At 39.5% G+C, this 21929-nt stretch overlaps 1 protein-coding gene across 6 annotated transcripts in view; it reads right to left on the bottom strand.

Annotated features, from left to right (window-relative positions):
• The window catches only part of DACH2 (dachshund family transcription factor 2), a 235752-nt gene that overhangs the window by 66603 nt on the left and 147220 nt on the right, over nucleotides 1–21929 (bottom strand). For all 6 annotated transcript variants that reach the window (XM_058032807.1, XM_058032804.1, XM_058032808.1 and 3 more), the window contains exon 3: nucleotides 16121–16252. In XM_058032807.1, coding sequence (XP_057888790.1) covers nucleotides 16121–16252 — 132 coding nt within the window. The remainder of the gene's footprint in view (nucleotides 1–16120; nucleotides 16253–21929) is intronic.

Genomic DNA, 21929 nt, shown 5'->3' on the forward strand with positions numbered 1-21929 from the left:
CAGGAATACCAGTGGGAGTTTAGCATTAGCTTCTCTAAGGAGCAGGATCCAACCCCTAGAACTGACCAACAGTGCCCAAATCATTCCTACATTGTTATTCTGTAAGGACACTCTACATCTTCAAGCCAGAATTTCTTCCTGAGCTATACAAAGAAAAAAGCAACAACTAACACCGGAAAAAAAAAATTATTAAAATCTTGATATTAATACTAGATAAAGTAAAACTATTTCTTAAGAAGAGAAAGTGAGAGGCTTCTGCAACAAAACAGAATAACTCAGTGCCAAACTGAACTTAACTAAGCTTGAGGTTTTGGACAGGATTCATTTCTGCTTGTGGTATAAGTATGCACCACCTTGATTATCATTTAAAAAAATATTGACAGCTTGCCTTCTCATACCAATGCCTGGTAACAAATTCCAAATGTTTTGTCACATTTCTTGTGAGCAATGCCATCTGCCAGAGGTGGCATTTCATGGCTGTTTACCCTGACTCCCTCCAAGAATTCATCTGCCACTATCTAATGCTGCCTGAATAAAGGGGATTAAGACTCTGATGCAACAGAGACTATTGATAATTTGGTATAATTGGGAAGAAATGAAGATAAATGAGGTTGAGGATGGAGAGGCAATTAGTTGAGCTGCCTGTACAGCTGTGTTCTCGGCCTGACTCCCCTGGCCTTTGCTTTGGTGAGGTATGTGCAAATTAAACATAATGACAAATCCACTCTTCCCAAAGCTCTTTACTTTGTGAAGCCTGAAGATCTGTTTTTCACTTCTGAGATTCTGTGTGCAAAGAAAAGGGACAGAGTATGACACTCTGCTGAGGTTTTTGAAGAGATGCACTTTGTCCCAGCACACCTGTGGCTCAGCCTGTGGTTCCAGCCTGGCATTCCCAGCCTTCAGAGCCCAGGGCTTTGGCCCAAGGTGAAGGATTTTGTTCCCTCAGTGCCACAGACAGCTTTGGTCATTCCACAGCTCCAGATGGCTTTGCTGCAAATATCCTCTCTGCCTGCTCACCAACATCCCCTAACCATGATCCCCCCTAAAGCCAAGCCCCACAGTTTGCAGCTGAACCTCCACTTCATAAATTACGCCAGCTTTTAAAAATACTGGTCAAAAAAATCTTTGAAACTTCTAAAGTACACATTTTACTATACAAAACACCATGGAAGTGGTAGGAATTTTTAGTCCTAATACAAAGACAAAGACACCTACCCAGATAAAAGCCTTAGCTCTGAGCTACATTTTTCAGGTGAGGCCAAGTAATCAAGCTTGAATATTGTGAAAGATATTTAAATCTCAAGTGAACATGGTCAGACTACAAACCTCCAAATTAGAGGTTTGCAGTCTGCAAATCTGCAGTCTGATTTGCAGTTCTCATTTCAAATATACTGAGATACATTCATGCATATACATGCAGAAATGCCCCCATATGGGGTTTTACACAAATGTAAAATAACATACATTTGCCACAAGAAATGTCACTACATGTTTCACATAAAACTCTGACAGTTTTTCATAAATGTCAAATAATGCAAGATCCCCTTTAGAAAGAAATCCAATATTTGCAGAGGCAGCTCTGCCTTACAGACATGTTTGCCCAACTACCCAGCACATGTTAATTTTCTGATTTCATGTACAGGTGATTCTATCTGAATTAGGTCTTAGATGAAAGACTTCATAAAATTGCACTTTTTTTTTGCATCCATACAGTCATCAGTAATTTAAAAAAATATTTTTTTGATTACTCAAAAAAAGCTTCTTAGATAAAGACAAAAGCCCAATTTCAATGCACAGAGGAGATTTTAGAAGCCAAACATTACATATCTTAAAAGAATAACAATTTAGTAGATTTATTTGGTAATGAATTTTCAACATAGCTGCTTTTTATTATACAATATAAAGAGAACAAAAATTTACATTTTGTAAATTCTCAAAGCTAAAATCACTTCAAATTATCTCTTTTCAAACTCACAGAACTACAAAACGCAGTGATTTCTTGCACATGAAAAACCTCACTCAACCTCCACACCGTGCTCTTCCCCACTACCTGGAGGTCAACCAACATTTCAATTTTACTCTATCTAATGTACTTTTCATTTTGGATTAGATTTCTGCAAAAGCAAAAAAAACAAAACCAAAACATCTCACTTTTTATGAGTCAAACGTGCCAGGATAAAAAAAAAACATATATACTTAGGTTTATTTAAATTGACCTTGTTTTATCTTAGTGAAGCTGAAAATTTGGCTGAGGTTAAACTGTTCCTTTAAGGAAAATGGGAAAGGGAAAGGGGAAGGGAAATAAAATAAACCCATGAAAATCTGACACTGGCACAAACAGGACAAAAAGCTGACAACAAAATATTCTGTTTTCCACATTCATCTTGCTTTGTTTTCCCACTTCCACATTAAGACAATGCTCTAACTCCCTCTTCTTTCCCTGTTCCACACAGCCCTTCCTCACAGGTGGGTGCTCATTCTCTCTAAATCCAAATGCTCAAATCATAAAGAGTGACAGACTCAGGATGACTGGAAGGGATTAAGGGAAGCTGATTCCAAGAAAATACCCTGTATTTTTATAGAATCCCTTCTCACTGCTGCTCAAATGCTTCTGTGATTAACAATGGGGCTAAATATGAGTTCTGCTCTGCCTCTTCTCAATTCTGAAAATCAGAATCACCCAGTTTGAGGCATCAAATCAGACAACACCAAGTTGGACTCAATGATCTTCAAGGTCTTTTTCAACATTGATGGTGTTTTGATTCTAAAAGTATAAGAGAAAATGTACAATACACAACAGCTTTTTTAGGCAGACAGACTGCTGAAGTTTCTTCTTTATTTCTTTGTCCCCTGCTTTTAAGTCATTGCTCATTTTCTCATTTTGTAACGGTACCTGCACCAATATTAAATAATATTTATAAGCTAAACCAAGAACTTCATTACAAAGGTAACTGCAATTTCTCAAGCACAATGCCAGAACAGAAAAAGAACTAACTGAAGAAGCACTTCTGCAATTTGCAGATGATTACATTTTGAAGGTGAGATGTTGTATAGCTGCTAAGCCATTTATTAGGTTGACTTGAGGAGCTGTAATTTGTGGTGTTTGCCCACAAGAGCCAGCACACAGCCGTAACTGATGACCAGGGATAATGGCCACGGATTTCAGCCCATTTCCAGAGCTGAGAACAACAATATCAAAAGGTTCCTCTCTCCAGCACTGCTGGTGTCAAGGTTAATGAGCTAAAACTTGTTAAATTGATATTACCAAACTAATGACTTTTTTATAGGATACTGCATGGATTTTGACACACGGGCTAATGTGGAATATTGCTGGCCTTAATTAAATTAGAAGTTATTGCATGTATACAATTAAGATAACAAAAAATGGGGGAGCTGTGACCACACTGCTGTCACATACCTCATGTGCTTCAAGTAATACAGAAATATAGAATCCCAGACTGGTTTGGGTTGGAAGGAACCTTAAAGCCCATCCAGTGCCACCCCTGCCATGGCAGGGACACCTCCCACTGTCCCTGGCTGTTGCCAGCCCCATCCAAACTGGCCATGCACAGTGATTGGGAGTTCACAACTTTCTGGGCAACTTCAAACTTTTAAATATGAAATCATTTAAATAATAGGAACATTATTTTAAAATATTTTTACATCAACCATACCAAGCGTTAAGGAACAGGAAAAATGAATGCCTGGAGTCTCCATTCAAAATAGATGAACAACCAACAGGAAAAAAAAAATTAATGAATCATATTAAAAAGCAAGGAGCTTATGAAAAATAAATTACATTTGTAGATGATCAAATTTTGAAGGTGAGATGTTACATAACTGCACAACCATTCATTTCAGCGCCATAACTGCATCTAATAAATAAAATACTTCTTTTAAATCCAAACTGAAAATACACTGCTATCCTGATGATTGGGATTTTCCATTTGCATAGTACAGGGGCAAGGTTTGGGCTGTAATTATTTGAGGCAGAAAGAGGAGCTGTTACTTAGTTAGAGAGAAAATCACTATCACCTGTGAGCAATAGGACAATGCAAATATTTCTTCTACAGACAGAACCACTGAGTTTAAATTCAGAGAGACTCATTAGAGATTACCCTCTAAAATGTAAGTTACCTGCAAGTTTAATACAAATTCCCTTTGTTTCAGTGGTATTCTTGTATTAAAGTTCAATCTCCCACTGACACAGAAATGCTGTTTAACATACAGGATATACCCAGATATGCTTGGTGTTTAAAAAGTGAAATTGAAGATCTTACTTGTATTATCTGTTTTTCTCTAAATTACTTTTCTGCCTGGATCTTAGACTTTACAGAGAAAGGGAATAAAGTTGGACTCAGCTTCCAAAAAATCTACTTTGTCAAAATCCAGAAAAATAGGAGGGGTGCTGCAAATGAGGGGGAATATTTCTCAAGGATGAAATGCCAAAATCCTCCTCACATCAATTTCTTAGAGACAGTCAATCAACAAACAGAACTTGCAAGACTCTTCTTCCTACTGCCTTTCCAACTTCCATCTGAAATATGAGAAAATGAATCCCAATTTAACTAATATTATAAGCTTTATAGGAAAAGGGGAAAAAGCAGCCTCTGATGGCCATGAAATCAGTAATTGAATATCCAGCTCTTACAGTTCCATTAGTCCTGAAGTTTCACTGTCTCCATCCTTCAAACCTGAGCATCTTCTTAAAAAGAAGAATCTATTCTAACTTCTATACTGCACAAACGTAAAACAGCAACAACCCCCCTCAATTTTCAATGTTTTAAATATCAATGCCTGTCTGATCTTAAAGGGAAGCTCAACATTTATGTCTTGTCTTGGTGATAAAGTTCATGAATATATAATGAGAGTGGAACAACTCTGCTACTGATTAAATGTCAAAAAAGGTTTTATTGTCAAATATATTGTAAATACAGAAGATATACAACAAAGAGCATTAATTGCAGATGGCTGTGTACAGCTTAAAAAATGCACAGCATCTAGACAGGAAATGCTGATTTTCAGTTTCAGCTATCAATTTTAATTTACCTTCAGAATGTTCCTTCAGTCAACTTGTACAGAGAGAATGAACCATAAAATGGCCAAACTCAACTGAACTAAATGCTCCCCATTCAAGGACAGATGTTAGTCTATATCCTAGGCATACACAGCAGAATTACCTTAAATTCTGGATCTTTATTAGAATTTGTCTAAACTTTTGTGCAGATTTACGAGAGATACAATGTGAAAATCTGCTGAGGGCAGAGAGAAAGCTGGAATAGCCATCCTCAGCTCAGAATGGGGTTTAACTGCCTGTGTAAATTTATAAAATAAAAATAAAAAAATATCTAGTTTGTAGGAGACTGCAGGTAAATACAGGTCAGCAGGATGCTGCTGCCAGGAGAATGAGCTGCACACGTTTCCAGGAGATCAGTGCCTGCACAATGGGAGGAATTCTCAGCCTCCATCCCTGCAGCATGGCCTTGACCCAGGCACTGCCCTGAGTGGGGAGCAGGAGGATCTGAATCACCTGGAGAGGGGCCAGGGCAGCACAGGAGAGCTGAGCAAATCCTCAGTGTGAGCCCTGCACAACAGCAGGTTGGGCACTGGAGGGAAGGGACAACACGCAGGAGCTCACTAATTGTCTTCTCTAGATAAAGAACATGTGCAGTCATAAAGAGAATAAATTGTTCTCTGCACCCACGGTGTGCAGGACAAGTTGCAGCAAGGAACTTTTAACAAGGAAACAACATGAAAAATGGCCATGATCAGCAAGCCTATGGAATTTCTAAAATTAAGCTGGGCAATTGTCAGTCAGACATGAGGCTGGCATCTGCAGGTCGTGAGTTTGATGACCCTCAACACCACAAAGTGCAGCAGGAGACCAGAGCCAGAGGCAGAGCCATCCTGCAGAGATGTCCTGACCCAGAGGCAGAGCCATCCTGCACGGTAGAAATGTCCCAAACCCACCCTTCCACCTGCACCAGGTGTCACCCACAGCCTGCAGTGCCCACCCACAGCAGCAGCACTGTGGAACTTCCTCTGCCCAATAAATACATATTAGTTAGGCACCAGGTGGCCTAATGTTGGTTGGATTTCCAAAATAATAAAGCACTGAGACTTGTATTAAAAATCCAAGTGTTTTTCCTTTAGATTATGGACAAACTAGCAGCTTCAATTATACAGTGCCAATAACATTTTCTTCTCCTTGACTAAATGGACCACGTTTTAATACTCTTCAGTGATCTTATTAATTTAAATTGACCTTCTAAAAAATTAAGAGTAAGAATTTCATTTGAGGAAAAGATGTCACAGCCATGGAAATTAAAGCCTCTGGTGGATAAAGGTAAATTTACTCTTGGTCTGAGACAACACTGCTGGTCTTTCCTAATTGTAACTATAATGATCTGATAAACTGCTGCTCTTGTATACAGTCAAGGGTTGGGTTTTTTTAAAAGGAGCTAAAAACACAGACTACCCACCTGTATCTATTTTTAATTTGGTAATGACTGTACTTGCTAAAATTCTACCAAAATGTCACTCACAGCTTTGGATTCCAGCTTTTTTTAAACAGAATATGGAGCAGAAAGCATAACCTATTATGCAAAACTGTCAGATGCTTACTGTAAAATCACAGAAATAAATGCATAATCCTGATTTTCTCACAGATCAAAACTTCATTAAAGGAAAATAAAACTTGAATCTGAGTGCTGAAGAGAGCCAAGGTATTCTATAAAAAGGAGCAGGGCTCTGATCTATGTGTGTCCTGCTTACCCACACAGCCCCTGCTCCACAACTCAGGGATGCCTTGTACTCTGTGGGTGCAAAGGAGAGGCAGAATTGCTGGAGACCAGGGTGACTTCTGTCTCATCAAATTCACAGATCAGCCAGACATTTCAACAGCACCAACTGTTGCAAGGAAAACTGCTACCAAATCTCAGCTGCAGAAATGTCAGCTCAGGGCACGCCGCACAAATCTAGTGCTGAATCCTTAACTACAAACCCACGGCCTGAAAATTCTGGGGGGATTAATGCTACTCCTTTAAGTAAGAAAATATTCCAAATAATCACACCACAAACATTTCTTGCCTCAAACATAAATTAACTGTTGGAGGACTTTTTTTTTTAAATCTGATTAAAATTGTCATTCATGAGACTCCTGCTGTTGGCAGCTGTATCACTGTCAGTGACATCCTTTGGGGGACTCTCAGCATGTGGCCCACATCAAAGGTAATGTGCCAGTTTTCATCCTAACTTATATGTGCCTTAACAAGAACAGGAATGTTCCAGACTTTACATGTAATTAAAATATTGAAGTATTTTCTATTGTCAAAATATCATTAATGTGAGACTGAAGTGGACTCACTACTGTTAACAAAGGAACTATCACTAATACTTGTTTTACTGGAATTCTTTACAGATTCCTCACATCCTTACACCCTGCAATGGGAAATTAAACCAACAAAGAGTTTGAACACGTTACTTTGTGCAAAACGATCAGCAGATGAGATTTTGTGGAAACAAGAGTACATAAAATGACCTAGGAAAAAAAAGGAGGGAAAAAAAAGTACGTGACAAATGGTATTTCCCTATCCTTGCACTGTGGAAATCCTGCAAATCCCTGAGCCCTCCTGGCACCCACTCTGCCAGAGCTCTGCTGGTCACCCATGGATGCTGCCTGCTCCTCACTCTGCTTTTGCTTTTTCCAAGGATGTTTTAACATAAAACTCCAGATGCATTTCAGAAGGGTGGAGCTGGATCATGCCCTTCCCCTCCCTCGCCTGTCTGACCCCACAAGGTGCCTCCTCAGCCCTCTGCTCACCGTGTCCTTCAGCAGCCACAGGACCCCACTAAAACACCTCAGCTTTTCCTTTTCGAGTGTGGGGCATCCAATCTGCCTTGCTCTTCATAAAATTTTATACAGAAAGTCCTAAATTTGGTGTTTCTGATCAGTAGCAGTCCCCACAGTGCTGTGGAGCCCCTGAGCCTTGCAGATGAACACGAGACCTTGTCTTAATGGGGACACTTTGGAGCCACCTGCTTTCCTTCTGCACATTGTAGGGGCACAGAATTCAGCTACTACCAACAAAAATGAGAATTATAACCAAGGAAAAAATGTAGCCTTGGCTCCAGAGAGGCCAAAATGATTTATGACATCAAGACCTAGTAAAGAGACTAATACTCTGAAGGGACTGTGTGAGCTCAGCCCTCACTCACATCTTCTGTGCCCACTCCTAATCACTTCATTTACAACTGGAAAAGTGTTTTAACAGACAAAATTAATTATTTTGAATAATCCTTCTGAAATGTGATATGAATTTTAAATGTATGCACCCCATCATTAATTAAAGTTCTTTACCTTTTGGTGCATTCATTCAAAGATTGTACCAGTGACAAAGCAACAACTGTAAGAAGACTGTTTACTACAATTAAAAATACAGCTGAAGGGTTAATATACTCTTGTGATACAATTAAAGTAACACTAAAATGTTTTCATTCGAGTTTTTACTAGACATTATTTTTCCACTCTTTAAAATCAATCTCTTTGTTCCAGGAACACATTTCCTGTCAATAAAATGAAAAATGATATAGATTTAGGAGGATAGTGGTCTCAGCGTAGCATCTCTCATATTATTATTCCAGTATCATCTGTTACAAAGTAAGACCAATTCCCACATCTAATTACAAACAGGATTTCAGAGTCATTAAACAAAATACATTTCCATTAGTGCTGCTGTAAGAAGATAGGGGAAAAAATGAAGATTAGTTCATGCTGCACCTCTGTTTTTCAAGCTTTGAAGATTTAGACCTCTGCACTCTGAGACTATAAATTTGTAAAGGATCTGAAAGGTGACAGACGTGTGAAAGCTCTCAATTCTCCTCCGTTTAGCCACAGCATTTACATTTTGTCATTAGTTTATCTTTTGCTGCACTTAGTTCTGCTAGCAGATATGGCAAGAATCTGGAGAGGTTGTTTATGATCAGCCGTGTGCACCCAGGGGCGTTTGGTTTGGTGGTAGGCAGGGCTTTTTAATAGATATGAATCTTTAATAGATATGAATCTACAGATTTGTTCCAGCAAAAGTTAGAAATCATAGTAAGCAATCTTGTCTTCATAAAAAAAAAAAAAAAAAAGGAACAACAGTATTCTGGTTTTTTTACAGTATTCCGAGAAAAAGAGGAACAAAAGTCCATTGATTTCAAATAAAATAACAACCAAAATATACCAAGGAAACAGATTGTGTGAGATGTTTACTGGCTGAAATATAAACTTACAAGTGTATATATATTCTCTATTTGCAAACACTTAGCAGTATCTAATATTTAATTGTCATGATTCCATTTAAAATATGCCCTTGGGAATTACCCACCCAAAAAGCAATCACACAATCAGAGCTTCACAAGTTAATACCAACTTTTCTAAAAAGAAGCCAATAAAGGATAAAACCTAAATTTGCTTGATCTTTAAACCAGTTTACATTAGCTCAGGATGTTTTATAAACACAGTTAATTTCAGCATGTGTAAGATAAGTATGAAAAAGACAATTCCTCACTGAAAAAGATGCTTCAGTTACAGAGAAGAGGGGAGAATTTCTTTTTCAAAACTCTTCTGGAGTTATATCTCCTTTATTAGTTTTAAACCTAAAGCCAGAGCTACTTCACATTTCTCAGTTGGGTGTCAGTCAATCCAAATACATAAATATTAGCTGATGTGTCAACAATTATGTGTGAATCATTATCTACATTTACTATAAAGTATTTATGTTCAAATTTAAATCAATACATTAAAAATACAGTTAAATTATTCACATGCATTCAATAGGTAAATGCTTAAGAATGTATCTAAAATGGGACCTTAAAGTAAGTTTGCAGATAAAAAATTCATTTTTCCATTCCACTGAAACTGAGCTTCACTGAAGCCCCCTGAAATCCTTGGTACTAAACCCTGCCCGGTGCTGGGGTAACGCAGCACAAAATATCCACTGGCACTCACTCTCCAAAAAAACACAATTTGCCAAATAAATAGATATCTGCATCTTATTCCCAAGCTTCCCACATGGACACTGGGTTCTTGGGATGACTGAGGGGGCCCATGAGGGAGGAAGAGGAGAGAAAACAGCACAGTGCTAACGAGGCACAACTGACCCAAACAAACAGCATTTCTATTCCTGGTTAATGCTTGAGGAGCTGCATCTTGAAAATACAACAGCACATCCACCTCTTCCTCCAGGATTATCAGAGCCTGTCCCCAGGGAGGCATCACTGGCACCATCCACAGGGAATTCTCTGCTCCTGTCACTCCCCAGCCATGGATCTTTCCTGGATCTTTCCTGACAAGCAGCACTGGGGAAAGCTTTTTAAAGCCCCCATGTCATGAGAATGTTTGAGTTCCTTCACTCCGCTTTCTCTGAAAAGGCTTAAATATACTTCACCATCATTTCTATGTGGATTCAACAAAGTTCCATGAAAGCACAACTCCAAGGCCAAGCATGGAAGCACGTGCTGAAACCACCAAGTGTCACCATGCCCTGAATCTCCTTCGGGTGTGATGTCCCTGGGTGAAACCTCCCTGTGCAGATCCTGTCCCCACAACAGGGGCCAAGCATCCCCTCTGTGCCTCCTCACCTTCCCACCTTCATCCTCACCATCACCAGCACTTGTACCACCCACAAAAATAGCACAGAGGTCCCAATTTTTAGGATAAAATGTTTTAACATGTCTGCTTGGGCTGGAGTAGAGTTTGGTTTTTGGATGAGACAGCACAAAAACCAAAACATGTTAAATTCTCTCTTGCTCCAAGACTGCACATATCCCTCCTGGCCAAAGGACAATTTAAGGAAATTCAGAACTATTTCAGAAAATGCATAAATCTCTGCTCAAGTAACACAAAAATACTTGCCTTAACAACAGGAAAAATTACTTCATGAAATCTACATGGTACTCAAGGAATTAAAAAAACCTGTTCTCTGGTCCTGTCATTTTTACATTCTTACAATAAAATAACAGCCTTGGCATCCTGCTTTTTAGAGAAAAGACCTACCTCTTTTGACTTTTCAAGCACTTGAAAATTTTAAAAGAGAAAAACTAAAAAATGCTGACCGTGTAATAGCTGGGTATTCATGGTGGGTGGAGAACATGAAAGGTTACAATATGGATCTGTGCCTACGCGTTTCTTTTCAACTTGAGCAGCATCCTCCTGCTTCTGCTAACTCGGCAATCATACAGCTGACAGATTTCTGGGTTTTCTAAATAATGCATGGGATTTTCTTTTAACATGTCAGTGCAAAAGTATCAATTCTGCCCCTGTGTCGTTTGTGATGCTGATTTTCCTTGACAGCATTCCATTAAACCAATGAGTTTTTTCCCTCCTGATGGTTCCTTAAATATTCCTCCGAGTGATGTATTTGTGGTTTTTTAAACAGATTGTGAAGGATGTTTGCATTTGTGAGAAAACTGCATGGCAGGTACTGAAGGGAAAGAAGGATAAAAAGATAACACTTTTTTTTTTTTCTATGAGAGAGCTTTTTCTCTGATCCTCATATGCCAAAAGCTCGGGTGTTTTTCCTTTCTTTTCTGCCTAACTTAGCTCCTTGTCTGGAAATTAAGCAACAAGCCTCTACATACAGAATAACATTTTGACTTCCTAAGGAAATACCACTGAAACACTTAGTACTGTTTGATATCTCTCCTGGGAAAGCAAAACACATTTCTTAAATCATGCATGCTAGCTCCAAAAGCCACCAGAAGGAAATACCTGCCTTATTCTGTGCTCTGAGGCTCTGCACACACAGCTCCTGTCACGACTGCCATGCTCTGATCTGATCCCTCCTGGCTCAGGCAGCTTCAGGGACATCCAGGTGACATCACCCAGTCCCTATTCTACCATCCATCCGATCTCACACTTCACACATCACCTGCTGCCACGCCATTAAAAAGAAAAGCTCAGATTTCAGCTAAATTCCAGATCCCCCTAAGCAACGACATGTTAATTTCCAGAACACTTCACCTGGTCTCAGCTCTGCATGATGAAGGAGCTCATCTTCCTCAACACCTCTGTGCAACCAGAGCGCTTTTGTTCTATTTATGTAATTTCTACACAACAACAGATCTGTTGTGGCTGGGCTGGAGTGAGCAGGAGTCAGCTCCAGCTGCTCCCTGCAGCCCTTCCTCACTTCCCAAGAGGAGCAGAAAGGCCACAACCACTCCTGGCAACCCTCAGGTGCCCCTGTGTCCTCTCCAAGGACTCACCTGGAGGAGCCAAAGAAGGAGGAAAAGACCACAAAAGTCACTGGGAATTTGAGATTCCAGAGGGATGGATTCTCCCATACCCGGGCTCCTTTGTCCTGGTTCTCCAAATTCAGCCTTCCTGCCCAGCTCCCACCCCACAAGGTGGAGAGGGACACTGAGCCCCAAGGAGGAGCCAGCCCAGGTCAGCTGGACTGTGGGGCCAGAGAGGCTCCAGCGCCAGATTAAAGAGGAGATTTTCAACTGCCAGAGAAGTTTTGCTTCAACACTTCATATGATGAGTAGGAAGGTGCAAAAAAATCTCTTTCTCTTCTTCAGAGAGAGTGGAAGGAGGACATCAATGTTCAAATGTATAACAGCATTCTTCACAGCACTGTGAACTAAAGCATTGCTTCAATTAAAAAAAAAAATCTTCAAATTAAACTTTTTGGGGAATTTTTCCCTCTATATTTTCAGGATTAATTCTTGCAGCATTTATTTTTAGTAAGTTATTTAGAATATCCCAGTACCAAACGCCACCAGTACTGAGATTATGGTGACATCATGGAAAGAAGACAGGTAGGACCTGATGGCAAAAAACCACCAGCTGGATTAGAAACAGGAAAAGAAGTGGCACATTTATCCCCCTGTCCCTCAGACACATTTGTAAGGTTCAATTTCACATCTGCAATTTGCTACACCAACAATATAATATCTGAGGAATTAATGACTGGCCATGTTAAATTGAGTTAAGAGTTCAGATTTTAAACTGACAGGACAAATTCTGCCTTCAGACAGAGAATTCTTAAAAGTTTCCATCATCATAATGATGCACAGAGGAAGACACTGTAGAAGTGACAGGCCAGGCATCAGTAAGAAGCAAACCCAAAATTATTTCATACTTCACCAGATACAGATGGGGATTGAGATGAATATGCCAAGACATCCTCAACACTTTTTTTTATTATACTAATGGCCTGTATATAATGACACACTTGCAAAAAAATCTGGCAATAAAGCTTTCAGGACTTAATACTGCTCAATTACATCTTTAATTTAAAATAAACAACAGCAAAAAGAGAGTATTCCACTCATCTATCAGATTGTGGGACGAGCAGGAAGGCACATATCCAAAAGTGAAATATTTAGTGGCATTGTAGGAAGTCAATGTGTAACACTGAGGTAAAAACCCAACTTAATTGTTTTAAATAAAACTGCAACTCTTTGAGTCTTTGTTACTGTAAAAAGAAAAAAAAAATCAAAGGAAGCAAAAGGTCCTCGGCTCTGTACAAGCATATTTCTGATTTGACAGCTACAATTATAATCATTCAGACATCTATTTCCCACAAACTCTCCACAGCCATAACCTTTAGTGATTAATTATAAAGTTCCAGGAGCAATAGTACACAGACTAATTTCCTAAAACAATAAAACACAGAATTTCTCATTTGGAGCTAAATGAAACACGAACAGGTTGTTATTCATGCTGAAATCTAGATGCAGAGTCATGTTGCAGCCATTACAGAAGCTATTAAACAAAACCTCAAATCAAAGAAACTGGAGGTCTCTCTCCTAAAATAAAATGTTTTTCTCACTTATGAGGCTTCTGACTCCTTTGCTCTGTTCCTTTCTACCTCTTCTTAGTAAAAAAAAAAAAATCTAAATTCAATTTTCTTCCTCATTTCACATCCTCATTTCACATTTTATTTTTAATAGTCATTTAACCTGTAAGTCTAGAGCAAAGCAAACAGTTGGTGAAGGTTTCATGCACACAGAATTATCCTGGTGTTCCCTTCACAGCAGATCAAAGTTACAACCTGATCATTAACTTCTAAACAAAATTCCCACTCTCTTCATGCCACACCAAGGAGTTTTCTGTAGTGAGTGATAATTTTTCAGTTGTTTTATTTTTCCCTCTATTCATGGTTATTTTCCATTCTGACAAATCCTGCTCAATGTAAATCATTGTAATGTGACCCAGCAATAAAGGAGGAATCCACTCATTACAAAAATTATCCCAAAACTGAAGTTGCACATATTGGAAAGAGGGGAAATTGTGATTTTTAATAGGATTAATACTCGTTCTTTTTGATCAGGACCTATTGCTCTGCAAACAACACTGGCACTGAAGCCAGAAAATTTGCTCTTGGCAATTTTACTGCACCAGGCAATGAAAAGGGGAGAGAATTGAGAAAAGATCTGTATGGAACTGCCACCACACACTTATTCTTGGGTCCCACTGTAACTAAAGTCAGTGGGAACTTTTCCAAATATTTAAATTGGCATTGAGCTGGTTGTAGAACTCATTGAATTGCTAAACCACAGAGAACTCCCTTGTGAGGTGCACACCCTCGATGCACTGTCCAAAGGCTGGTGTGAGTCCCTAAAAAACTCCCTGTTCCATGTGGTACCTAAAATGATCACATTAATGTAAATTCTCCCCACATGAGGTGCACAAATTTTGCCCTACCAGGTAACACACAAAACTATGAGCTTGAATTAATTTGAATATTAAACTTTTGCACAGCAGCTTTTAAAACCCCCACACCAACCCTACATCTTTTCTGTATGAATTTCCTTACTTTTCTGTAGTAATTCCATCTTCAGCCCTTTTTCTTAGCATTCAGTGAACTTTCTGAATTCATTCTGAACTTTATACAAACTATTTTAGTTGCAAGCACTAAATAGGATTTTTCAGTGCTTTTTTTTCTGGATTCAATGTGCACTAATTGATTAGGGTCTGAGAGGTGAATAGGAGTACACATCCTACAGAACAGGAAGCTGGGGAAAGGTTTAATGCACGAGTTAGAAGCCAGATTTCTTCTAATACAGATGAGTACACAAAATTAGCAAAAGGCAATACCACTTTTGGAAAGACTGCTTTGTGCATAATTTGTCATGAATTCAAAGTTATTCCTTTAGAAAATGAGTCTAAGACCTCCCAGCTGCTGCTTTATTGGTCTAATAAATTACCATTTTGCTGGGAGGATGCACATGCAGCACAGCAGGGAATGCCAAAGGGAGAGGGGGATGCCACGGGCATCACTCTGAGCCTCTCCTCCTCAGCTGGCAATGGAACCCAACAAAATCTGCTCCCCAAGGGGCAGGGTGCAGGATGCAGTAAGAAGTGAGGCCAAGGGAAACTGCCCTGGCAGGTACCAGAGACAAAATGGATCTGTCTGTTCCAGCTTCCCTACACTGACCAAGCAAAAATCTCCTCTATTCACCTGGAAGGACATCAGAATAAACAAAGATTTCTTCTTAAAAGAATCTGTTTTGACTTCACCTTTGAACCCTGTTTTTGGGGAGCTGGGACTGGGGAAGCTTAGTTCAAACCTATATTAGAGTTTATGTAGCTTAGCTCAAACCTGTTTTAATGTTCATGCAGCACATGAACGTGTTCCATGCCAGGGCCTCCTGGCCAAGGTGACTGCAGCCACAGCCAAGGATTATCACAAACCCCTGCACAGCTGGGCCCTGCAAATACCCACCCAAGCAAAGAACAAAGTGCAGAAAAGCCATAAATTGCTGATGGAGCATTGCCTGTCTTGCCCTTCTCCAAGTGGAACTCAGGAGTTCCCACAGCCCGGCCTTTTGGAAACCTTCCATCATTTACTGGAAAACTCCAGACAGTGTCAATGCCAATGGAGAAATCTTTTGTTACTCCAGATGTATTTAGGGGGCCCTTTAAAAGCTCTGTATCCAACCCTAATGATGATCCTTCACCAGTATTTTTCAAACATTTACAGAAGTGAGCGGTTGGGAAAACTGGAGGAGTATGGAGGAGGGACGGCACTAATTTTGATTTAGCACTGCAGGGCAAAGCTTACAAAGTACAAGAGCCCAAGAATTTGAGACCCAGGTGCTGAGAGCTCCAGGGCACAGCATCCCTTACCTGCATTAGAATTGAGCTCTTCATTTTCTGACTCGGTTCCATTTTGACTCCCACTTCCATGCAGGCTGTTCATGGCCATAAGTTTCATTTTCTGTAGCTTCATAGCCTCTGCCATGGCAGCTGCTGTCAGACCTGGAAAATTTAAATAAACAATATGCAGTGTCAGATTGTACAATGTGGCACTGCAGGTATGAACAGAACATTCCTTTTCAGTAAGAAAAAGTCACATAAATTCATTGGCCATTCTTAGTCCAGTACAGTAATGCTATCCCTGAACACCATCTTTGTTTTAGTCAAGCCACTTGAATACACCATTCTAAGAATTAAAAAAAAAAAAAAATCTTTCATGTTTATTTTTCTTTTTAACATGTAGAGCACAAAGAAATATTTATTTAATGGTATCCCTTTTGATTATACTTTTAAATATAATTTCCCGTCACTTTGATCACCTTGTCACTTTGATCACTTTCTGCTTGACTTATTTAGCTGCAACAAAATTTCCACATGCAGAGTAAGATACAGTATTCCTTAATTTCAACAGTTCAAAGCAAATTAACATGTAATAGTACAGCATTCATTGTTCTATTAAGCATCCAAATAGTTTTTGTCCTTTTGGGAATTTGCTGATTTGGAGTATTATTATTGTAACATGAAAACATTACATTGGAAATGTGTAGAAAAATACAATTTGGATAATTACAGAATGAATCCCACTTTTAAGAGACCATTAAGACCAGCAGAAATTCCCAGAATTAAAGGGGGTATTGGTAGAAGGTTTTCAAATTACTAAAACACAATTAATTTCCAGTGCTAAAGGAGAAGAAGCAGAGTAACATCAGGTTACAGGTTACCATAATTATCATGATTTTTTTTTTCTTATTATTTAGATTCTCAGCATCTTTTTTCATAAGTGTAAGTTTTAAAGTTTTATCTTTTTGGCTTGGTCACTAAATAAAGAATCAGATTTTCTTCCAGACAGCAGAAAATTACTTTTATTCTGGGCAAGATGTGATTGAAAATAATCTGAGGTTTTTGCAGGAAATTCCAAGAGATACAGGTACAAACCCAAAAATATCTCTACAGGTTCAATTGTTTATTCAATCAGTTATGGATTAAATGGGTTTATTTTTCCCTTCAGCACAGCAAGACTTGCTTTTATTATTTGCTACTAAGTTCCACAGAATCACTGATTGCATTTATTAAAACCCATGATTTTTTTGGTGGTGGTCCCTGTTCTACCAAACCACTAAAATATCATAGATGTAACCAGAATTAAATAATCTGCTTCTGGAAAGCATTGCTTACGGAGAGATTTAGATACTGATTAAAGGGAACTAATAATTTCCACAACCTTTCCATAAATTACAACACTCTTTTAAATTCTGCTAAGAATCTGACATTCAGATTAGCTCTGCTGCTCCTCCAAAGGGCTGCACAAAGTTCTGATTATTTCAGGAAGATTTAACAAAGGAAGCAATCCAGGACTGCATGGAGAGGGGACACCTTTTATCACACATGGATACAGCAATTTGGGCAAGTTCAGCAAAGATATTCTGATCATCACCAATATTTTTGTCTTTTAGGTTATTTAATGCAGCCCTCACTTCACACAAAAAACCACTACGCTGTAATTTTTTTTCAACACCCTTTAAAGTTCTTTTACAAATGCTACAGGTTTTTCATCAAGCAGATATAAAATGCTGGTGTTTAAACTCCTGTTTTTATCTCAGACACTCTCACTTAATCCATCACAGAATACATCTTCAATGATAAAACTCTCCACACACTTTCTGGAGAAGTTGAAATAGTCTGCAAACTTTTTCACTTTTTTTTTCTTAGGGAAAGGAAGTGGGATTGCTCTTTGAGTGAGTTTTACATTATTTTCAGGAAGTAAAAAAAAAAAATAAGCATCATCACAGTTCTGAGGAATTGACTGTTTTCAAGATTTCCAGGCACCTTTTCACTTTCTATTTTAATCCATTTGCAAAGAATTCACATACATTTTAGTGGGTACAAAAATGTAGTGTTGGAACGTGGAGTTTTTTCTTCCAACATTTTATCATTTGTATGTATCCAGAGATGCACTGATAAACCAATATTCCAGGGTTTTCATAAGGATCAGTGTTTACACAGGTTCTTGATATAGATTGGAAGCCATGAAATTTAATTAAATATGTAAAACAGTAAAGAAATACCTCCCTATTTATAAGGAGGTAAATAGGGAATGGAAGAAAATTCAGATCTTTAGCAAAATGTTCAGAGAAACGACAACAGAAAAAAAAAAATTATCCAGAGCACTGTATTAAAAAACAAAACAAAACAAAACAAAACAACAACAACCAAAAAAAAAAAAAAAAAAAAAAATTCCCCAAACCTTCCACTGAAGAGTTGTACCAGAAGTGTAATGAAGGCAGAAAGGTACCATGGAACAAACAGAAAATAACAAACACAAACACAGTCCCCAAATCACCACGATGAGGCCCGCAGAAATGAAAGGTAATTATTGTCAGACATTTCTGAGCTCCCTAACCAGCCACAGCTGCCATAAGGACACCAGCCAAGAAACAGTGATGGATCAGAAAACTCTGCTGTGCCATCTGCCACACCAAAGTCACTCCACTTCAGCTGCTGAAGTTCCAGGAGTAAAACTCAGCCCCAGTGCAGAGAGCACCAAGGTCCTGCACAGCCAGGCACAAGCCTGAAAACAGAGCTGAAATTATCCCTAAACTCTGTCTGCAAGTCTTTATTCCCTCCCTCACTCCCCAGTCTATATAACTTCTTACTTCAAGTCACAGAATCTGTCTGAGGCACTTTAAAAACAATGTAGTAATTCTTCAGCATCTCTGAGAGATAACAAAATTCAGGCTGAAACAAATGGGTTCAGCAGAAAGGGGGTGCTGCTGACTGAAATGATTCAGAAACAGAAAACAGGCAGCATTGGCACAATCTTCAATTAGGCACCATGGATAATGTTACTGGAGCTATTATTTAATTTAACTACTAATAAAACTCCTTTCTATAATTGACTCAGCTTGGGCTAGCTCTGGAGAAGAGGGCTGTTCTTTGACTGACTTATCTAAGGATCTACAAAGAACTGAAGAATCATTTCCATCCTCTTGGATGAATCATTATCAGCAGCAGAATCTCACTTAGAGCACCTCACTTTGAAAAATGTCCTGGGAACTGCTGTAACATTTACATCTATCCCTCTACTTCCCCCCTAAACAAACCAAAAAAGGATTGCTAGGAAAGCCCACGTGCTGGGTTACCCACTTCAAAGCTTCTGGGTTTTCCTGCCCATTTACACTAGAAATTCTCCTTTCTTCGGTTAAATTCTGCCAGCTGTGATCAGTCAGGAACACCCAGGAAATAAACTGTGGGCATTTGCTGTCAAACAGGGACATCCCTCACAGCCCCACAGCACAGGAGAGGTCTGGGACAGTCAGGATGGTTCCTGCAGGGCTGCCCACAGCCCCACGGTGGGACTGGTGCTGCCCCAGTATCCCCAGTACCCCCAGTTTGGGATCTCTGAGACAGACATGGCATTGGGAGCCCCACAGAGGCTCCTCCAGCCCAGCAGGTCACTAATTGTTATTCTCATGTCCCCATCACAGATTCCTGGAGGTTATTCCTCAGTGAATTCCTTCAGGAGAAGCAGCATTTCCCTGCACGGCCCAAAGGTCACAGCCCAGGCTGTTGCTGTGTCCCACCACAGGGCAGGGCTGAGCCACCCCCAGCACCAGGGCACAGGGGACAGTGCCCCTTGCCCCCAGTAATGTCACAATTTATTCCTTAGCAAATATTTCCTGGTGTTTAGATAAGGATCCAAAACTCAACTACATTCTGCTGGTGTCTTGGGTGCAACATTTAACCAGTGCCCAGTCACTGAAAATTGGATTTTCATGGTGAATACAAGGGCTCTGGGCTTTCCAGGTGACCTGAGTGTCTGCTAATCTCATACTCCAGCCACAGCTATTTTTTTCCAGTTTCCTGATTAGTCAGACTGTGCCTCTCCTTCATATTAGTTTGAAAGCTTTTCTGTCAAAACTGTGAACAAGTAAATTAACTAAAGGAGAACTATGAGTAATCAAATCCTGAGGTTTGCAATTAATTAAATGAAATGGTGAGTCAGTGAACTGAAAAATGGTTTTATATTAAAGCAAAACATTTAATTAAATTAACAGTCAACACATTGCAATTAATAATATTCAGAAGGAAAAATGAAACCCAGTTTAGCTGTGCCATATTATTTCAGTATAACAGTCAAGCATTGTGCATTGGCTTGTTTTTTATTTGCATTCAAAGCTGCTATGGGTCAAGCATGCTGTGCTAAAAGAGCAATGATAAAATATCTGGTTCTATGAAATGTCAGTATGAGAGACCATATTGCCAACCGTGTAAACAATCCTGAAACCTCCAACAAATTAGGCTTTCCAAGACTGAAAAGGAACACTCACTTTAATTAAAATTAATAAGGGAATACATATAATATGCTTTACATTTTCAGAATGCCTGCAAAATTTTACTAATTAATTAATTTTAAAAATCAGGCTGGGATGTGAAGGCTTCTCCAGCTGAAATGAATCATCCCTGCTTAGTGATAAATAGGGAGGCAAAACCCAGCACTACACAAAGGACAGTGAAACTGAATTCTTTGATAAGAACAGTAAAATGCTCAAAGCCTTAAAGCAGTTTGGAGATGGGTGCAAACTCCCAAGTCCTGTTCCTGCAGATGTTTTTCATGTTTGTGAACAGACTCAGCAGCAGGAGGAAGGTTTAGCTCCAGTGCATGTCCTGTTTCCAGTGGTCAGTGAAGGCACCCTGGCTGCCACCTGGGAATGGGCACAAAAATCCCTCAGTGCATCATCTGAGAGCCAAGGATGGAAGCAGTGAGTAACTGGGGAGTAACTGGGGAGTAACCAGGCACTGCAGGCTGGGATGGATTTTGGGGAGTCTGTGGTGGGCTGGGCTGTGGGAGCATCAGCCCAGAGCCAGGAGGGCACCAGAGCCCAGGCTGAAACCCAGGACACCCCTGTGACCCTGCCCAGCCAAGAGCCAAAAATGCATCCCAACACTGGAGCTCCCTTCATCTGTTCTTACACCTGCAGCCAGTTCTGATGTTACAACCATATCTCAAAAATATGTGCTTTCCCATTTTGCAACAGGAAAACTGACAAATGACAGCAAGAACTGGCTTTTTCAAGGACAACATTTGAACATATTTATCATGATGCATGAGCAAAGCTAAAAAGAAGATGGAAGACTCCTTGATTTATCTTAATGGGGCTTGGAGCAACCTGGTCTAGTGGAAAGTGTCCCTGCCCATGGTAGGGGTGGAATGAGATGATCTCTAAGGTCTCTTCCAACACAAACCAATCTGGGATTCTTGGATTCTCTAACCAGTTAATAAAAGTTGAGAAACTACTTTAGATGATCCTTATCAAAACATTTCAGACAATACTTAAAAAATGTTGAGTGGCCTAACATTTTTAAATACCACCACTTCAAAATGTCAAAAACATTATTATACTATGGCAAAAGAATCCTGCTGAGGGGGAAAAAAATCCAAACAAGTATTACTCATATTTATCAGGAATTGTGAGAAATTCATCTTTCACAGAGAAGCTCTAGTCATCTTGAAAATGTCACAGTCTTTTCTGGAGGGACTTGATGCCCTGCTTTTGTGCAGTCCCTAAATATTCCCCAGGTAACTTCCCCCTGTGCAGCTGCTGGATGGGGACAGACCCACGGACAGATCTCCATCCCACACAGGGCAATGGGGGCTCCATCACCACCCAGGCAGGGCTGC

Source organism: Melospiza georgiana, chromosome 12 (genome assembly GCF_028018845.1).
Source record: "Melospiza georgiana isolate bMelGeo1 chromosome 12, bMelGeo1.pri, whole genome shotgun sequence".
Taxonomy (NCBI): Eukaryota; Metazoa; Chordata; class Aves; order Passeriformes; family Passerellidae; genus Melospiza; species Melospiza georgiana.